The sequence below is a fragment of the Triticum aestivum genome, chromosome 3A (genome assembly GCF_018294505.1).
Source record: "Triticum aestivum cultivar Chinese Spring chromosome 3A, IWGSC CS RefSeq v2.1, whole genome shotgun sequence".
Classification (NCBI taxonomy): Eukaryota; Viridiplantae; Streptophyta; class Magnoliopsida; order Poales; family Poaceae; genus Triticum; species Triticum aestivum.
In genome coordinates this window covers 568588974-568601983 of record NC_057800.1, presented here as the reverse complement: position 1 = coordinate 568601983, position 13010 = coordinate 568588974, and the positions used below count along the sequence as shown (strand labels likewise).

The 13010-nt window shown below is 50.1% G+C and overlaps 2 protein-coding genes across 3 annotated transcripts in view; one reads left to right on the top strand and one right to left on the bottom strand.

Annotated features, from left to right (window-relative positions):
- The first annotated feature begins 200 nt into the window (after positions 1 to 200).
- Positions 201 to 10800, top strand: LOC123062267 (receptor-like serine/threonine-protein kinase SD1-8). Of its 2 annotated transcripts, none has more exons than XM_044485714.1 (8): positions 201 to 1136; positions 1326 to 1881; positions 8922 to 9053; positions 9130 to 9302; positions 9474 to 9684; positions 9764 to 10001; positions 10087 to 10237; positions 10321 to 10800. In XM_044485714.1, exons 1-8 carry the CDS (start codon positions 396 to 398, stop codon positions 10630 to 10632), a joined length of 2514 nt encoding a protein of 837 aa, XP_044341649.1. In that variant the 5' UTR covers positions 201 to 395; the 3' UTR covers positions 10633 to 10800. The 2 variants fall into 2 exon arrangements, with proteins under 2 accessions (XP_044341649.1, XP_044341648.1); XM_044485713.1 differs by having other exon boundaries at positions 204 to 1136; positions 9761 to 10001.
- Positions 10801 to 11773: 973 nt separating this feature from the next.
- LOC123062268 (nodulation protein H) overlaps positions 11774 to 13010 on the bottom strand; it is a 3578-nt gene continuing 2341 nt past the window's right edge. The window contains exons 4-6 of the mRNA XM_044485715.1: positions 12734 to 12913; positions 12210 to 12365; positions 11774 to 12126 (exon numbers count right to left, since the gene is read on the bottom strand). Coding sequence (XP_044341650.1) covers positions 11959 to 12126; positions 12210 to 12365; positions 12734 to 12913 — 504 coding nt within the window. The 3' untranslated portion in view covers positions 11774 to 11958. The remainder of the gene's footprint in view (positions 12127 to 12209; positions 12366 to 12733; positions 12914 to 13010) is intronic.

The following is a 13010-nucleotide window of genomic DNA, read 5'->3' as shown; positions in this document are numbered from 1 at the left end:
ATAGAATTATTTTTTAATACTTAAATCAAAAATCAAATTTTGACAAGAAATGATGTATGTGTCTAACCGGAGACATGAGCCACAAAAGACAGAAATAAACTCTCCCGGCCGACTCCCTGTCTCGAGTCCTTATTTTCGTATTACTCAATGAGCTCTTTTACCCAATCTGTACTGAATTCCGTTGCAGAAATCGGAGATTCTGGAGCTCCAGCGTTCTCTACTAAAAGGAAGAGTTCCTGTCCAGGTTCGCAGTGAGCAGCCACTCTGCACTCCACGACGACATGCAGCAATCCTCCACCAACGCCCTATCCTGCAGCTACCGTCCCGAACGCCAGCGCGCGTGAGCGTGACACAATCCACAGTGTCGTGGTGGCACCGCTCCTTCAGATCGAGCCATGGCGTCGTTTGCTTGTTACCTCGTCCTCCCCCTGCTACTCGCGTCCACGGCATGCCATGCCAGGGACGCCGTCACGCCGGGCCGCCCGCTCGCCGCGAACCAGACGCTGCTCTCGGCCCCCGACGGCAAGTTCGTGCTCGGCTTCTTCACCCCGCCGGGCGCCAACAGCACCTACGTCGGCGTCTGGTACGGCAAGGTCTCCGTCCGCACGGTGGTCTGGGTCGCCAACCGCGAGCGCCCCATCCCCGGCGGCGTCGCGGACAACCACGGCGCCACGCTCTCCGTGTCCGCCACCGGCACGCTCGCCATTGCCACGGCCAACTCGACCGTGGTGTGGTCGGTCAAGCCGGCGGCCGCGCTGGCGAGCCCCGCGGCGCGGATCCTGGACAGCGGCAACCTGGTGCTCGCGGGCGCGGGCGGCGGCGTGGCGTGGGAGGGGTTCGACTACCCGACCGACACGCTGCTCCCGGACATGAAGCTGGGGGTCGACCTCGTGAAGGGGCGGAACCGGACGCTGACGGCGTGGAAGAGCCCGTCGGACCCCTCGCCGGGCCCCGTGGTCATGGCGATGGCCACGTCCGGCGACCCCCAGGTGTTCATCTGGAACGGCGACGACCTGGTCTGGCGCTCCGGCCCCTGGGACGGCGTCCAGTTCACCGGCGTGCCAGACACCGTCACCTACTCCGACTTCACCTTCAGCTTCATCAACAACGCCCAGGAGGTCACGTACAGCTTCCACGTAAGAAACTCATCGCTCACGCACGCACGCACGCACACGTACTCCCTCCGTTCTGAATTGCTTGTCGTAGGTATGGATGTATGTAGATGTATTTTAGTTCTAGATATATTCATTTCTGCGACGAGTAATTTGAAACGGAGGGAGTAGTACACTTCTCACGGCTCACCTGACGGCTCGGTAATCATCAAGGTGCACAACGAGTCGATCATATCGAGGCTGGGGCTGAACACCACGGGGAACAACGGGGTGCTGCAGCGGTCGACGTGGGTGGAGGCGGCCGGGACGTGGAACCTCTACTGGTACGCGCCCAAGGACCAGTGCGACGCCGTGTCGCCGTGCGGGCCCAACGGCGTGTGCGACACCAACAACATGCCCGTCTGCTCCTGCCTGCGCGGCTTCGTGCCCAGGTCGCCGGCGGCGTGGGCGCTGCGGGACGGCCGGGACGGCTGCGTGCGGGCGACGCCGCTCGACTGCCGGAACGGCACCGACGGGTTCGTCACGCTGAGGCACGCCAAGGTGCCGGACACGGTGCGGAGCCTCGTGGACATGAGCCTCAGCCTGGAGCAGTGCCGGCAGGCGTGCCTCCGGAACTGCTCCTGCACCGCCTACGCCAGCGGCAACGTCAGCGCCGACCGCCGCGCCGACGGCTCCGGCTGCGTCATGTGGAGCGCCGGGCTCACCGACCTGCGCGTCTACCCGGACTTCGGCCAGGAACTCTTCGTCCGACTCGCCGCCGCCGATCTCGGTACGCATACTCTGCATTCTACTACAATACATACGCCGCGTTCCTCCATATACGTACGTATCTTGTATTCTAACTTATAGTAGTATTCCAAAAAGAAAAACATTCGTACGTACGTGCGTACGGGTTAGAGCACATTTCACCACATTCGCATTACATAGTGTTCGCTCAAAACAAAACATTGTGTTGGTATCTAGAAAATGACTTCAGTATATTTCCAGCGGTATGTATGTGCCCAATTATTGCATATCTAAGTGGCTCAATCAAATTTAAAAAAAACAAAGAAAATACTTGCACGAATCTTAGTGTAGAATCAATGACATAGGACTTAAATATGCAATACTTAGAGCATATCTAGATATGCTTTTGAATAACTGTATTTTCGATACCAACACTATGACCTTAGTATATAAAAAAATAGCTTTGCTAAAGCACATCTAGATGTGCCATAAAATATTGTACATTTGGGTCCTATGTTATTGATTTTACATGAAAATTCGTGTGGGTATATTTTATTTTTCTTTATTTATACATTTTATTGAGTTACTTAGATGTATATGGCACATCTAAATGTGTCAGCCCCATAAAATGTATATTTGACATATTATAGTGTTGCCTAAAAAAATACTTCAACCATCAAATAGAAGCATCTTTTATCACAAATATACAAGGATTGCATATTTTCATTGATAGGCAAGAGAGAACAATCATACAGATAAGAAGGGAGGCACCACACTCAGTTGGGCTCAGCAGAACAAGGGGTGCTGAGCCCTCTAACACACATCAAACTAAACACGCCTAGCCCATCTCATAGGACACATAACACAAAAGACCACACCACAACCAAAGCCGGGCCAACTGGAAGCACGACCAAACCATGGGGCCAAACTGGATCAACGTACCCTGCACCCAAGCGCCAAGTAATTCTTGTTTCAAAAAAAGCGCCAAGTAATTGCAAGTGGTCAGCAGAAACTAGTCGGGCCCAACGAAGGCGCTGTCCAAGAGTCGCCACCAACGGAGTACATTGCGCCTCAAAGGCTCATGTCACGGCAGCGAGTTCACCAAAAGGATTCGAGGAGCCACGGCGGCGCCACAAGACCTGCCCCAGTGTATTGCACAGAGACCAAAAAAGGGACTGATTATTTATAAGTAGCCTAAAAATAGGTATGGGGCAAGTCGATTTTTGAGCAATCTCGGATCGAAATCAAACAACTGATCTTCTTACCTCAACCTCCCGACCGCACCTATTTCGGTCCGCCTAATCCAGCGTCGGGTGGGACGCCTGTTGCTACTACCTCCGTCTCGGTGAATAAGTCATTCGCGTAGTTTTAGGTCGACGATTTAACTATTTAAATATGTATTATATGTAACAAAATATATATATTTAAAAACTACATCCGTGTAGAAATCTTGTGATATACTTTTCATGACATATAACATATATTTAATTGCTCAAATCGATGACCTAGAACTACGCGAATGACTTATTCACCTAGACGGAGGTAGTACCATGTGCGCCTCGTGACCTCCCCCACCGTCGTGCTGCCGCATTCCCCAGCCACCCCTTTGAACCTCCCCGGACACCAGATTTCTCCAGCGAGCCCATACACCCATCTGAACCAGTCAACCCTCGAGCCCCCTATATGTGCGTCGTTGCCGGCTTCGGGTTGCTCCTGTCCAAGGCCTCCTCGACATCACCGCACCTCGCCACGGGGGCGCCATCTTCGGCCTTAGGGCTGCGCGTCGTCTTCTTCCCGACCCCACTTACCCGAGTTGCAAATTCAAGCAATTTACATATGGCTGTTGCGAAAAAACAAATGGGGCTCCGCTCGTTTTCTGTTAGGGGATCATGTTAGATGGCGAGAGCCACTGTTGCATTTTGTACTGTAGCGCGTCCTTTCCCTTGCATTTCTCTCTATCATGAGCCCGATCTTACGAGAAAAAAGGAAAGAAAAAGGGGGTGCTTAAGTTGGACAGGGACCAGACCACAGCCAGCCATCGCTCCATGAATTGGTCCCGAGAGCTTTTAGTCCCGAAAGCAGGGCCATTCATGCATCCGAAAAAGGCGCAGCGCAAGCTTTGATCTGCACAGCGCGGCAAAAAGCTCAACTATGCGAGCTAGTAGTAGTACGGTGGAACAGGCGCCGCCACCGAAACGAGAGGCTCCACGACTCCAACCGTGCATCTCACCTGACCCAAGGTCCGAAATTTCTAGTGGAACGTACGCACCCTCGTTACACTTTTGTTTCACAAGCTTCGGGCATACTCCTACGTAGCATATGCTCAGTAGTCGACACGTTGATCCATTTCTGTTGGGTCAGAGGCATCGCGTGTGAATGCTTGCATGCCATTGGCAAGCAGATTGGTGGCGATCGCTCTCGCAAAGGCATCTACTGCGCCCTCGCAAATCGCTCCGAATTTGCCCGATTGGGACGGCAAACCGATGGGGAATTGGAATTGGGGATTCGGCCACTCAGCTTGTTCTGACTTCCGTGACATGGCGACGTCGGTCGATCGGCTTCTCGGATCAGGAGCGCGTCAAGGTCGGCCGGCTGCGGCGGGAATCACACCTGGTCTGTGAGGTCTCCGTCGAGCCTCAACGTGTATCTCCCCCCCACGCTCAATGCTTTGATAGTACGTTCTCTGTCTGATGCCACGATCGAAAGGACGAAGAAGACGGGCAGCATGCGATGCGACGGGGTTTCCTCTTTTTCCCAAGGGAATCAAATGCTCTTTCGTGATGTGGCCCGGGGTGAGTCCGGCTGATTTGGACGTGTGGTACTACCACACTACACTACACTAGGGAAGGACCAATGTTGCATGCATGGCCTTTGTAGGCCACGAGAGGCACGTGGAACGTGGCTAGAATCGTACCACCAGTTGGTAGGTCTTTTTCTTTTTTTGAGGGAGTTGGTGGGTGAAATTTCGCTAATGAGGATAAAGCTCTAGTGATAAGATGCTCCTTGCCAACTGAAAGATGGACAGGGTTATGCAGTCTTCCTCCGTAAGAAAAGCTATGCAGCCTCCACTCTCTACTGCTTCGTGCTTATAAACCTTAGAGCATCGTCAACCGTTGGCCCCTCATACAGCGATTTTACGCGTCCCCTGGAGGCGAGCCGCGCTTAAATCGGCGCGGGGGCGAGCGGGTTCCCAGCCGCTCGCCCCAGGATCACCCAGGACGCGTTTTTTAATTTTTTTAATAAGCTGAATTCGGCGAAGTTAGGCTAAGATTGGGCAAACTTGATATTCATATTAAACATGTTCGACGTTTTACATAAATTATTAAAAAAACTAATCTATGGGGTGAAGAACTCGATCAGCGCGACGAAGTCGCCGACGTCGCCGCCGTCGTCATCATCGGCGGCGGCCTTCTCCTTCTCGATGGCGCGGCCGCCCCTGCTGGACCCCTGCCCGGCGTCTCCATGGCGGACAGGCGGTGGCGGCGCGTCGTCATCGTCGTCGTTGTCCTCGAGGACGACGATACCTCCCTCGTCCCAGCCACGGCGACGAGCTTCGAACCGCGCGAGGGCGGCGCACTGGCGCTCCTTCTCCGCCTGCAGCCAGTCGTCGCGTGCCCATTTGAGGGCCGCCTCGTCGTCGAGCGCCTCCTCCTTCACGCCGCCGGCGAGCCGGGGCTCCGTCTTCACGACGGGGAGCCCTGGCTCTGTCTTCGGCTTGACGAGTCGGGGAGGGGCCGAGGACGAGGCGCGGCCGCCGCCTTCGTTGATGAGGATGCCGGTCGGGCGGGTGCGCCGACCGAGCGAGGTCTTCCTGCGGGCTCGGCCTTGACGCCGAACACCGCAGGAGAACCAGAGGAGTGGGACGAGGAGTGGGAGGAGGAACGGGACGAGGACGACGAGCCAGAGACGAACCTCCTTGGCATCCATTGCCTGGCGGGGCACCAGAGCGGCGGCCGGCCCTCGAGGGTATGTGAGCGGCGGGTTGTTGCCGGCCTCGAGGTGCGCGAGAACCTCGCGGAGCGTCCGGTCGGGGACGGACCACCACAGTCGTTGCCCCTCGCTGTTCCACCGGCCGCCCGCCACCACCGGTGCCCCGTTGAAGGAGGCGAGGCGTTGCTCCTGACGGTGCTGGAAGTACGCCGCCCACGCCTCGTGGTTGTCGGCGGCATACTGCGGGGAGGCGCGCTGCTCCTCGGTCAGCGACGACCGAACGCGGTCGCCCTCGCTGGCGAAGTGATCGGGGCGCGCGACGACGTCCGGCAGGGGGGATGGGGACGTCTCCGGCGCTGAGCCTCCATCATGTCGGCCCAGCGCGCGTGTCTGGAGGCGCCGGGATGTTCGCCTCGAACAGCAGGTACGCCTCCCACGTCTGCAGCGAGCGGCGGCGAAGCCGTTGGCCGCCGCTCCATCGCCGGGGAACCGCTCGCACATTGTCGTGGATGGGCTGGGAGAGAGGAGAGGTTCGTCGGCGGCGGAGAGAGAGACAGAGAGGTTCGGGGGCGCTAGAGAGAGACAGGGAGCACGGCGTCTGTGGTCAACGGCGGGGGTGGGGCGATGCTTTTTATAGCCGCCGGGGAGGCGTGGGTACGCGGGGCGGGGAGTGAGGCGGCGTCGCGCCGTCCGTGAAGAGCCGCCCCGTGAGGAATCAATGGAAGGCTGACCAGCGGCAGCCTTGGCATTGATTCCCTGCGGAAAACCGAGGCGTTCGCGAGACGACGAGGCGAGTGTCGCTGACTCGACGGGCCCGCGGCTCTTTCGCGCCAAAATCATTTCGCCCGGTGCCCCCGATCGCTCCCAGCACGTCGGGTTCGGCCTGGGTTCGCCGACGTCAATTTCGGTCCGAACCGGTAAAAATTGGACTTCTGGGAACGCGACTGAGCCGATTTTTATGTGCCGACGCGAAAAAATCGACTAAAAAGGATGTCTTGGGGGCTCGGCTGAAGATGCTTTTAGCGTGAAGCCCGTGCAGCGTGCCATGGATTTGGTTGGCAGTCATGAGGCAACAATGCTAGGAATTAGTTAAACGCTTGCTCGTAGAAACTTGAGCCGCCCTCCCGAATGAGGCCAAACCCACGACGTCGGCAGTAACGCAGCCTCTGCGGAGCGGACCAACATGCCATGGGTTTTGGACCTTTTGATGCTCCACGACGTCGACGTCGGCAGTGGGCAGTTTTGGACTTTTATGCTCTTCACAAATGTACATCAAAAGGGATAAATACCATCTGCTAGATAGTACTTCTTTGTATACTTATACCCATTCATCATGAAGTTGCAAGTTGGAGTATCGTCACTAGCAAGTCTAGCAAAAAAATGAGACCGTTGCAACACGTTAATATCATTGAGAGTACCCGGCATACAAGGAAAACAATGCCAAATACATAAATTCTCGGATGCTACGGCCTCTAGCACAATTGTTGCATCACGAGACTTGCCACAATACTGCCCGTGCCATGCCTTCGGGCAGTTTTTCCGAGTCCAATGCATGCAATCAACGCTTTCTAGCATGCCGGGTCAACCTCGCTTCTCATTTGCTGCCATCAACTTTATTGTGTCTTCCTCGTTGGGTTCACGAAGATAGACAGGACCACAAGACTCGAATCATCACTTTGGCAAATCTACGCACTGACTCAATTATAGTATCGGCATAGTCAGCTGGAATACCATATACAATCACACGCATAGCTACGGAGATTTTTTTTGATAGGCACTAAAACCCAACAAGCCCGCGACGTTTCTTCTTTGAGTAAAAAACCGGCAGTTGGCTTCGCAAGTTACGAAGAGTGATCAGCGCAATTGATACATTCTCCGAGAGAGGTGCGGCGAATATGTTGGATTGTCCGTGAAGTAGTCTTGCATCAACATCATATTCCCGAGATGGCGGTTGCGAGGGATGCAAAGACGGCCGACGGTCGAACCTCGCTGTCTCTTGCGGTTTCGATCCTCCACCTCCTTCACGGCTACGACCGCCACAACCATCTGCTGACGATGGCGCTCGAGCATCGATTCGACGTTCGAGTCGTCGGACGAGCACGAATCCTCGAGCAAAAGTTGCTCGCACGGCTCAAATCCATCTACAAAAAAAAACGCATCGGCGCTCGCATCAACGAAACTTGTGCGACCGAGCTACAAGGGAAAGAAAAGAGGCTCACCGGGGCGGCATCGACCGATGGCGGCTCGGCGAATCCGGGGCGGGGGCCGACCGGTGGCGGCTCAGTGAATTCGTGGTGGGCAGTGGCTCGTGGCGGTCGATCCAGGGCGGCGGCGACGTCGCAGTGGCTTGGCTCGTCGGATCCGGGGCGGGCGCCGGGCGGCTACGGGGAGCGCACGCGCCGAAATGTCCTACTAACCGCTTTCACGGGATACAGGGCACCAACAGGGCGAGGAGTTAGGGGAAGGGGGGCTTTGTTTTCGCAGATCAAGGGAGGATTTTACCGCGCCCATCAAAAAAAATTACGGGTCAAACGCTTTTATGGTTTCTATTCAGGACATTTTATTCGTCGAAAACCATAAACTGATGATTATTTTGTGAGTCGGGATGTTTTAAGGGATCTGCTAGAGATGCTCATAACATGGCAGCCACAGCAAATCTGTTGGAAACCAAATCACCATCACCATAGGCAGGCGTCCGACACCCAGCTTCCGTGACAAGGTTATTAATCAGCCAAAACGTGGTCGCCGCAGCAGCGTCTTTTTGGTAGGACGGGGCCTCCACAGCCACAAACCACAAAACGTGGTCGGGTTGGTCGCTCAGCACCACTCGGCACATGCAGAGCTACAAAGCGTTTTAGGATTCAATAATTACAGTAGTAAAAGCCAGACAACCAAATCTGCCAAAGCATCAGCAGCCCGGGCCCGGTCAGGCATCACTTTGCTTTATTCATTTGCAACTGCAAGCTGGTCCGATGTGTAGCGCCAGAGCTCTTGGGGGCATCTGAAGCTCGCACTCAGGCCTCGGCTGCTGAAGCAGAGCAAAGAGCATGTGACATCTTGGGATGCTCATAAAAGCATCTGTTCCTCTAGAACTCCAGATGAATGTGCAGGCATATGCATCCTCAAACTAACCGTTCATGGTTTATCACACAGGTATAACAAGTAAATCCAAGAAGAAACACGTAATAGTCGCAGTCGTCGCCAGCGTCTGCGCGCTGGCATTCCTTTTAGCAATCGCTGGTGTTTTCTTCTGGACAAGAGGGAAGAAGAAAGCAAGAAAAACAGGTAGCATCCAGTAGACTTTCGACTGAACTAATTACATGACGTTTCTGAATGCTATTCTGACTTTGTATGGCTGTAGCATCGAGTAAATGGAGCGGCGGTTCACGGAGCACTCCCCGCCAATACGATGGAAGTAGTCACAATGATGACTTGGAACTGCCAATATTTGATCTGGGGACAATTGCAGTTGCCACCGATGGTTTCTCCATCGATAATAAGCTCGGCGAGGGTGGCTTTGGACCAGTATACAAGGTTAGCATTTTATATGGCATATCTACACAATGCATATTGATGAAACAATAAGCAACATCAAGAACACTAATTAATCGAAAGGAACAACATAATCATTTTAAATCAACAAACTACGGCAATTTGAAAACTCTGATCTGCTAAAGTTTGAAAGCATCTCTTTCAAAATTACAGGGTAAGCTCGAGGATGGACAGGAAATAGCTGTTAAGACACTTTCAAAAACATCCGTACAGGGTCTCGATGAGTTCAAGAATGAGGTTATGTTAATAGCTAAACTCCAGCACCGGAACCTTGTCCGGCTTCTTGGCTATAGCATTAGTGGACAAGAAAGGCTACTTATCTATGAATACATGGAAAATAAGAGCCTTGACTACTTCCTATTTGGTAACCTCTCAACCTTTCACTTTCTGACCTCAAATATTGTCTGACAAAATTACCAACATGTGTTTGCATATGTCAGCAGAAAAGTCCAACAGTATCCAACTTGATTGGCAAGTGCGATACTCTATCATAGAAGGCATTGCTCGAGGATTACTGTATCTCCACCAGGACTCAAGATACAGAATCATCCATAGAGACATGAAGGCAAGTAATGTTCTTCTAGACAAGGAGATGATTCCCAAAATTTCTGACTTCGGGATGGCAAGAATGTTTGGCAGTGAAGAGACAGAAATAAATACGTGTAAAGTCGTTGGCACATAGTAAGTATGATAACAGGGAAAACAAATATTTGATTATACAAATGAGTTTCCCAATATTAATCATATTGACGTGGCTATTCTGTAGTGGCTACATGGCTCCAGAGTATGCAATGGATGGAGTCTTCTCAGTCAAATCAGATGTATTTAGTTTCGGCGTATTACTGCTGGAAATAATAAGTGGTAGAAGAAACAGAGGGGTGTACTCCTACTCAAATCACCTAAATCTTCTAGGACATGTAAGAACATAGTCATCCATACATAAAAGTTGTGTTTCTCAGTTAAATTTCAAGATAACTTCGTCAGGTTTTTCATTCTGCAGGCATGGAGCTTATGGAACGAAGGGAAAGGCGTAGAATTAGCAGATGAAACCATGAATGGCTCGTTCAACTCAGATCAAGTACTCAAATGCACCAGAGTGGGGCTCCTGTGTGTGCAAGAGAACCCAGATGATCGTCCATTGATGTCTCAAGTGCTTATGATGTTAGCTGCTACAGATATTGCCACATTGCCAACTCCTAAGCAGCCTGGTTTTGCAGCTAAAAGAATTCAAATGGAAACAGAGACGTCATCAAGCAAACCAGACAGCAGCATATTCGGCAGTGCGACTGTTACCATAATTGAAGGTCGATAGGAAGCTAAGCTGCTTATTGAACTTACCAGGGGTTCTATATTATAGAATGAGGATTAGTACATTACTATTTTCTTATCGATTGTGCATCTGGGCAAAAGGGACTAATGTTGTTTTGAATAATATCACATACTAGAATGAAGATTGCTTCAGCTCAGCAGTCATTTTAAACTGTGGTGGTCATTGTTGACAAGTAACAACAGAAAGTAGGAAAGTTCTGTTATCTGGTATTATTTTGAAGTCACAAATCAGAATGAAGATTACGTCCGCACAGCAGTTATTTTAAATTGTAGTGATCATCAATGAAATGAAAGTAACAGAAAATAAAAAGGTTCTGCTACAAGGCAATATATTTCAAAGCACCTCACACCATTAATATTCCATGTCCTGAAGGTTTCAAACTCTTAATTCCTAAGGATATTTTTCTTATCTTTACTTTATTTTTAAAATAGAAGAGACGAGGGTTTTTTCTAGCCATCAGCATATTGTTTCAGCTCGGTGGGAACCCAATTATTTTCCTCAGGATCTCTTGAATGAAATTAGGGAACAAAGTAAGTATATTAGATGGATTTAAATAGAATTTCTAGTATCTCCTATTCTAATTTCGCAAACAAATCACAACTAAAGCAAAATCAGGCACCAGCACCTGTGCAATGTCGGATTAATAGTCCTTGCAGTATATCAAGTTCTGACACAAAATTGAGCACTCAAATAACTTTGAACAGTACTTAAGTATTTGTACTTGGAAATCATAATCGTATATTTTCCCATATTATGTCCTGAAATCATGAACATCTAATATCCAATAATAAATTAACTACCTTAGATCATCAACAGGTCATGTCTTATTGGACTATGTTTCCCCATTTATCAGTTACAGCCGTCAGAATCTACAGCTATCCAAACATCGTCATACAATAATCAGGAACAGTGAAGTGATACCTAAACATAATGTAATCATCAACCACTTATATATTCTGATCTAAGGGAAGAGGTTTTGGTGTAAGATGATCATAACTTTGTATGCTCTGATGTAATAGGGTATCCCCTTGCTCTACTTTGCGATCCGTGTCCTGGAGACTAAAAGCTTAAACTGGGCAAAAAAGCCTTCTATCTGAATTTAAAAACTTTGTATGGTAAGCTATTAATTTAATCAGCTAATTTATATATATGTTAGGACGTCAAATGGAAACCAAATGAGCCCTTTGGATTAGCACATGATGGACACAAGTGCCAACTTTGGCTTACTCTGCTAGCTATGGCAGGGGAGAAAGAAGGGGTCAAAAGAATGAAACTCACTACAACATTATTTACACCTAGCTAATTTGGTCATCTTCGACCATTCAAGAAGCTCTGGTATTGAGTCCCATTCAAAGTATTAGAAACATCAGTCCAATTATCAATATGATCACGCAACCGTTTAGTATGGATTTTCACATGCCGACTGGATAGCTTCATCTTTGGCAATTTCAGAAAATCCAGCACATCTGTAAGCTTCTGAAAGAAAGCAAAATAGATGTTACCGAGAGAAATAAATGTTGATTAATTCCCAAACATGAACATAATGCAAGAGGGCTCACAGTGCGATTGCTGACCACATCCTCATAGTACAGGACAATACTCCGGATCTTCTTGAAACTCACTAAACCATCAGCTGCCAACTTATCAGACCTTTTCAGTTCAGCAATCAACGATTTTGTGTCTATTGTTGGCTTATACTGAGCAAGAACATCAGCCTGCAGAGAAGAAAAATGGAGAATTTTTTAATTCTGCGGCACATCCAAAATAGCACAGAAGATAAAGTAGTTAAAGGTGCGCTAAGATGTAGGGGGGTCATCCTTGATTTGTGATACCAAAATTTGCAGACATAAAATAAAATTTATCACACTGTGGGCTGTAAAGCTGCTGCCTTGTGACCATGAGGTCATGGGTTCAAGTCCTGGAAACAGCCTCTTACAGAAATGTAGGGAAAGGCTGCGTACTATAGACCCAAAGTGGTCGGACCCTTCCCTGGACCCTGCGCAAGCGGGAGCTACATGCACCAGGTTGCCCTTTTTTTTTTTTTACACTGTGGGCTGTAAGATCAAGGGGAAAAAAGGTGAACCTGGCCTCTGTGATGCACATGAGCTTTGTGAGTTCCATTTAGTTGCTTCGTATTTCTATCATAATCATTTGCCAATATAGAGACATATCGCTGCAGAAGGTTTCTTCTTAAAAGGAAAATTAAAGACACACCCCTTCGGTTGAAATATTCAGCTATCTCTTGATGATGTTTCATCAGACCCTGTAATTCCACAAAACAATCGTATCAAAACAAGTAAACCAGGCCGGCTAAGATTATCGGAAGAGATGCAGCACATTAAATAATTACAGTACAGAAA

Excerpts from the sequence above, each read along its gene's own strand:
- LOC123062267 (XM_044485713.1), top strand. The coding sequence starts at position 396 with ATGGCGTCGTTTGCTTGTTACCTCGTCCTCCCCCTGCTACTCGCGTCC. Across the intron at positions 9,054-9,129 it reads GAAGAAAGCAAGAAAAACAG|CATCGAGTAAATGGAGCGGC; the intron begins GTAGCATCCAGT and ends GTATGGCTGTAG. Across the intron at positions 9,303-9,473 it reads GCTTTGGACCAGTATACAAG|GGTAAGCTCGAGGATGGACA; the intron begins GTTAGCATTTTA and ends TCAAAATTACAG.